The 7243-nt window shown below is 35.4% G+C and overlaps 1 protein-coding gene across 1 annotated transcript; it reads left to right on the forward strand.

The window, feature by feature from the left end:
* Positions 1 to 240: 240 nt before the first annotated feature.
* On the forward strand, positions 241 to 1032 carry LOC145795704 (protein FAR1-RELATED SEQUENCE 4-like). The gene is made up of 2 exons (XM_082880573.1): positions 241 to 726; positions 838 to 1032. The coding sequence occupies exons 1-2, from the start codon at positions 241 to 243 to the stop codon at positions 1030 to 1032; spliced, it is 681 nt and encodes a 226-aa protein (XP_082736699.1).
* Positions 1033 to 7243: the final 6211 nt, after the last annotated feature.

Genomic DNA, 7243 nt, shown 5'->3' on the forward strand with positions numbered 1-7243 from the left:
TTATAAAACACAAATTTTTGGCGATGATAGGGAATTAAGGTACTTTGGGATTGAATGTTCTCGATCAGGGAAGAGAACCAAAAAATCAGAAATAAACCCTCTAAAGCCATCTCTGTCCACAAAAATTGGTTGCAAACAAGGGTACGAGCGAGCTTATAAAAGGATTGAAGATTTATGTTAACCATAGTTAACCTTGAGCATAATCATGACTTAATTCCCACCGACTCACGTCATTTTGAAATGAATAAGAAAATTCTTACTCTTGTGAAGAGAAGATTAGAAATTAATGATCAAGCAGGGATTGGGATGTCTAGGAATTATTACTCAATGGTTGTTGAAGGTAGGGGTTATGAGTCATTAACATTTGATGAGCGAGATGCAAGGAATTACATTGACAGAGCTAGAAAATTGAGGCTTGGAGAAAGAGATTTCGATGCACTTCAAAAATATTTTTTGAGGATGCAAGCACAAAATTCGAGTTTCTATTATATGATTGACGTTGATACTGACTTTCATATTAGAAACTTGTTTTGGGTGGATACAATGAGTTGGACGACTTATGAAGAATTTGGAGATGTTGTTTCATTTGACACAACTTATCTCACTAACAAATATTATATGCCATTTGTTTCGTTTGTAGGAGTTAACCACTATAGGCAGTCGATTTTGCTTGATTGTGGGTTGTTATCTAGTGAAGACATTGATACATTTGTTTGGCTATTCAAGGCATGGTTAAATTGCATGTCAGATCATCCCCCCAAAGCTATAATAACTGATCAGTGAAAAGCTATGCAAAATGCTATAGAAATTGTTTTTCCAATTACTCGATATTGATAGTGTTTATGGTGTATAATGAAGAAAATTCTGAAGAAATTGAAAGGGTATTCCCAATATGAATCCATGAAGTTGGATTTACAAAATGCATTGCATGACACTTTTACAAAAAATGAATTTGAGATGAAATGGAAAGAGATGATTGCAAAATTCAATCTTTATGAGAATCAGTGGTTGGGGGTGTTGTATGATGAGTGATATCGATGGGTTCGTGCCTATGTCAAAAATATTTTTTGGATTGGTATGTCAACTGCACAACGAAGTGAGAGCATGAATGCCTTTTTTGATGGATATGTCAACCCAAAGACTATATTAAAAAAATTTGTTGAACAATATGACAATGCCTTGAGAAGTAAGGTAGAGAAAGAGAAGAAAGCTGACTTCAAATCTCAACACAAAGTGTTTGATTGCCTAACTATCTATGGTTTTGAGAAGCAATTTCAGGATGCCTACATGAATGCAAAATTCAAATAAGTTCAAGTAGAGATGAAGAGACTAGTTTATTGTCAGCCGTTTCTTGTGAAAGAGGAGGGTTCAATTTGTACATATTTTGTGAAGGAAGCCATGGTAGTTTTTGAGAAGATGAAGCATGCGAACTTTGTTGTCTATTATAATTTGACAGAATTTGATATGCAATATATGTGTCGGTTGTTTCAATTTAAAGGCATCATGTGTACTCACTCACTTGTTATGCTTATTGCAAGATGCATAAATGAGATTCCAAATAAATACATTCTACCACGATGGAAAAAAGATTTGGATATAGGGTACACATGCATAAAAACCTCATATACTGACTTTGGGGATGATTTCAATGTAAAGGTCTATGATTTTATGAACATTGATTGGTATTGTACAAGTTGTTGGGAACTTTGAAGGGAAAATAAAAATTATCGACTGTGGGTTAGTCAAGGCAAGAGTGATGAGAGATGATGAGGGTGGTGGGAGTAATGTTGCACCTTTGACTAGTAATGTACCACCTATTACTAGTAATGTACCATCTTCTCCGATTGGCAGCATTAATAGAAAAGCAATCAGTAATACCAAGTTGCTTAGTCCTTTAGTTGCTCGTCGAAAAGGTCGTCCAGTTACCAAACGAAAGGTCACCAAAGTAGATCAAATAGTCAATCGGTTGAAGTCAATCAAAACAAAACATAACAAATCAAATCAAAGGTAAATTAATTGGTATTCATACATATCCATCTTTTTTCTATCATTTCTCTCTATTCAACTTATATTTGATTGTAAGCATGTCATAAATTTGAGGCATTCACTAATCTTGATCAATATAGGGTACTAAGGTGCTTGAAGCTCAAGCTCAAGGTCAATCACAATCTCAACCTCAACATAGTGCACGTAGAGAGCTTTATCCTTATATGGTTAGCATGGAAAATAATATGTGTGTGTCGATACGTATACATCATAGGAATTTACTTTATGAGTTTATGTTATTTTTCAATAATGTTTATTAAACTATTTTTAACATGTCATTTTAATTGAATAAGGACAGATGGTCAATGCTATTGGAGGCATATCTCTCACCCCGGGAAGTATGGACATTATGAGAAGACAAAGTTTCATGACTGCTCCAACTCAGATTTATGGAGTCGGCACATCTTTTACCCCGTCGGACTGTATTGGAGGTACATCGAGAATTATTGACATGATGAGAAAACAACAATCCATGAGTGCTGCGTATCAAATTTATGGCCCCATACCATCTTCTTTTGTTGACTTGAATGTTCAAATGGACCAAACTGACTCTCGTTTTTGTTAGTTGGAAACTTGTAATTGTAATGCATTTGATGTGAGTAAACTTGGAGCTTATTTTGTTTTGGATAATTTATTTTATGTTTTTCTGATTATTTACATGAGAAGTTATCTATGTTAGTTTATTGATATGATTTTAGGTTGTGTTCAGGATAATGCTTACCAAATTGATGTACTCATTGATTATTAGATGGTGTTATAACATGATATTTTGCTGGACAACAATTACTGTTTTAATCGTTCATGTATTAATCTTTATTTTTATGGCTTGCCTTTTTGCCTGCCTTTTGTGTGAAAGAAATGAAGAGTAGCTACCAAGAAATTATAGAGCATCAGAAGCTGCAAGTTCAAAACTATAATCAATGGTATTTATAGGTGGTTGTTGCATGTTATGTATGACTAAGTGTGGATGTCACATGTGCATTATCACATCACTCATGTTGTGCATGTTTCTTAGTTAATGCATTGTCTAGATTTGAGCTTTTTGTGTTTCAAAGCCTTTGGATTGGGTAATTTTGAAATAGTATTGAGGGTAGGCAGGTATAGTTTTCCTGCTAAGATGTTACAGTCATTAGCTTTTGTTTTTTGATAAATATGAAGTTTTGAGTTGTTTTTTAGATGACAAAACTGGCAATTATCCCTTGTACAGTTCTCTTGGAGACCATTTTGTACAGGAAGAAATTCTGGTAAGGTTTAGTTACACTTACCCCAAATTTACCTTGCAGTCCTGTAGAGACTGCACATAGCTACTAATAAGATTAGCTCCTGCACTTTACCATTCTATGTGTAGTCTCTACAGGGCTGCAAGGTATATTTGGGGAGAGTGTAACTAAACCTTACCGGAATTTCTTCCATAATTGCAAGAAAATTGGTTCTGGAATTGGCCAAAACTTCCATCATTCCTGTTCATGGTTGAATTGATTTTGTGTGAAGTTAATGAAAACTAAGTTAATCTGTGAAAAATCATTTAATTCCATCTATTAACAAATGATTCAATAACAAAATGAAGGTATTGAATAATTCAAATATAAACAAAACAGTGAGTCACATTTGTTGCTCTAAATAGCAGACATACATAAACATTCAATTACAAGCAAGATTCATAACTAAATAGCAACATTCTAACATTCATATATATTATTACATCTTCATAACTGACACGACACCAATTACAAGCAAGATGAAAAACCCATAAATACAACACCAACTTCGATTTATATATGTTTCCAATTTAAGCATCGTTGCGCTCTAAAATTGAAGTTGTTCACTTTGAAATCAAAGTTGTTTGCCCATAAATCGTAGTTGTTCGGTGACAGTTGGCATATTTTCCATTTGCACTTCTCTGTCACCTCTACATTGCGAATTTGTAGGCAAAAACCATCTAATAAAACCACTGCAATCATGACAACAATAAAATAACTTGTTTTTGTTTCGCTCCGTCTCAGAAATTCGAGTAGTTACTTTTTTCCGACATTTAGGACAATTTCTGTTGCAATATGTCAATTGATCTGAGGTACAATCGTTAACACTTGAAGTTGACATCTGCGAAAATATAAAGCCAAATTTGAATAATTTACACAACCTGTAACAATAAAGGTCTTCATGAAACTAGCAACAAAATTTTCCCTAGATAAACTAAATAATCCATTTCAGGGGATATAGACTACCTTCAGAGAACATTACCACAAAACTTTCATTAATACTACAAAGCACCGCTAGATTAAGAGAAACAGAGCAGACACAATCTCATCAAGTTTTGGAGGCAGCTCACCCCTCCCCTCCTCTAAAGGTAGATGCCTCTTACTCACCTCAGGAAGAGTAACAATTTTCCTCATAAAAAATAACTAACAAAAAGAAAATTTCATCATGAGGTTCACCATGAAGTTAACTTGTTTACCAACTAAACATTTTGGTGCAAATCTAAAATTCTTTAACTAATCAAAATGTTAGGGAAAATATGTGATTCCCCACAAGTAAATCAATTAATGGGAATAAAAACTAATGCAGAAAAATTAAATCAAAAGCAACACAAGAATTTTTACGTGGTTCCCTCAATGTGAGGTACGTCCACGGGATCAAAATCCGATTCCACTATCAACCAAATAAGTTTCCAAACGATTACAAACGAGACACGAATGGTCTCACAAAACCATCCTTAGGTGAATTCCAAATAATCACAAATAAATAAGAGTAAAGACCTTACCAAATAGATGAACCAAAATCTTCATAACCAAACTTGTAGAAGATCCAAAATAACGAACCAAATGAACACCGAATTGATTAGCCCGAAATCAATTAGCCGCGGCAAGCACCATATCAAAACTGTAGCTTCCACAAAGCAAATTCCACCAAATTGATTGATACACCAAGCACACTCACCGAAAAAGGAATTGCTATTGCTACTCTCTGATTTTTCTGAAAAACTCTTAAACAATATATATTTTGATATATATATTATTAAATCTTGGATTTTGTAATCAAACCCTAATTGTATCCAAATTGAATTGGGTCTCCACAAATTAAATATAATATATTAAGATATACTATACCCAAACCAAATCAAATTAAAATTCTTTTTCCAAAACCAATTGAGTCTCAAACTCCAATAAGGAGGTATACCCAACAATTCTCCCCCTACCGACTTAGGTGGAGATATCAACCATACCCGCCAAAGTCGACACTTTAAATGTTTGTCCTTCGACAAAGTCTTAGTCAACATATCTGAAATATTATCATCTGTGTGAACCTTTTCGAGTTGCAACAATTTCGAATCTAACACATCACGAATCTAATGGTATCTCACATCAATGTGTTTCGATCTCGAATGAAAAGTAGAATTTTTACTCAAGTGAATAGCACTTTGACTATCACAATAAAGCACATACTTTTCTTGCTTCAAACCCAACTCTTGCAAAAATTTCTTCAACCATAACTCTTCTTTGCAAGCTTCTGTAATAGCAATAAATTCAGCTTCGGTAGTTGAGAGAGCAACACATTTTTGTAATTTAGATTGCCAAGCCACAGCTCCCCTTGCAAAAGTCATCAAATACCCCGAAGTAGATTTTCTAAAATCAATATCACCGGCCATGTCAGAATCTGTGAACCCATTAAGTATCGGCTTACCATCCCCAAAACACAAACACACCTTAGAAGTCCCTCGAAGATACCTTAGAATCCATTTTACCGCTGCCCAATGTTCTTTATCCGGATTAGAGAGAAAACGACTCACCACACCAACGGCGTGAGCAATATCCGGCCTTGTACAAACCATGGCATACATCAAAGAACCAACTGCTGAAGCATAAGGAACTTTCAGCATCTCTTCCTTATCTTTCTCACTTGTAGGACATTGATTCGAACTAAGCTGGAAGTGACCTGCAAGTGGACAACCAACCGGCTTTGTTTTATTCATATTGAACCTCTCAAGAACTTTCTCAATGTAGCTTTCTTGAGACAACCAAATCAATCTCTCTTTGCGATCACGAACAATTTTCATACCAAGAATTTGCTTTGCCGGTCCCAAATCTTTCATAGCAAAAGATTTGCTCAACTCCAATTTCAACCTGTTTATCATGGTAGAATCTTGACCCACAATTAACATGTCATCAACATAAAGCAAAAGAATAATAAATTTGCCATCCAGAAAATTTTTCACAAACACACAATGATCCGAAATGGTTTTAGAAAAACTATTATTCATCATGAAAGAGTCAAACGTTTTGTACAATTGTCGCGGGGCTTGCTTGAGGCCATACAAACTTTTCTTCAATTTGCAAACAAATTTCTCTTTCCCCTTTTCCACAAAACCTTCCAGTTACTTCATGTAAATTTCTTCTTCAAGATCACCATGAAGAAATGCGGTCTTCACATCAAGTTGCTCAACTTCAAGGTTCATACTTGCAGCCATACCAAGTACAACCTGAATAGAAGACATCTTTACAACCAGTGAGAAAATCTCGTCAAAGTCAATACCTTTCTTTTGCCCAAAGCCTTTCACAACAAGACGTGCCTTATACCTCAGATTCTTGCCATCATTCTTCAATTTAAAAACCCACTTATTTTTCAGAATTTTCCTCTCTTTAGGCAACTTCACTAAATCATAAGTCTGGTTTTCAAGCAAGGAATTCATCCCCTCGTCCATGGCCTTTTTCCAATCACCTTTCTTTGCATGCTCAATTGCTTCCTGGTAGCTCTCAGGCTCCCCCTGATCGGAAATCAACACAAATTCATTGGGAGGATACTTTCTTGAAGGTTGTCGGTCCCTTGCATATTTCCTCAACTCAAGTTGTGGTGGCGGTTTTTAAGTTGGATGCTCTTCCTCAATTTCTGGCTCAACTTCATTAGGATTAGCATCATCCTCTACAACTTCAATAGGTGGCTGCACATCTCCCCCATTTTTGTCATCCACCGAAGATAAAGGAGATGGATCCATGTCAATGAGATCACTAGTTTTTGGCTCCGGTTGATCACCTTTGCCAAAGTCTTCAATTGTTTGGTCTTCAAGAAACACAACATCATGGCTTCGAATGATTTTCTTGTCGACCGGATCCCACAATCTATACTCGAATTCATCACGCCCATAGCCAAGAAAAATACATTGTCTTGACTTGATATCAAGCTTGGACCTCTCATCTTTTGG

Source organism: Camellia sinensis, chromosome 7, assembly GCF_055761805.1.
Source record: "Camellia sinensis isolate YWXY chromosome 7, ASM5576180v1, whole genome shotgun sequence".
NCBI lineage: Eukaryota > Viridiplantae > Streptophyta > Magnoliopsida > Ericales > Theaceae > Camellia > Camellia sinensis.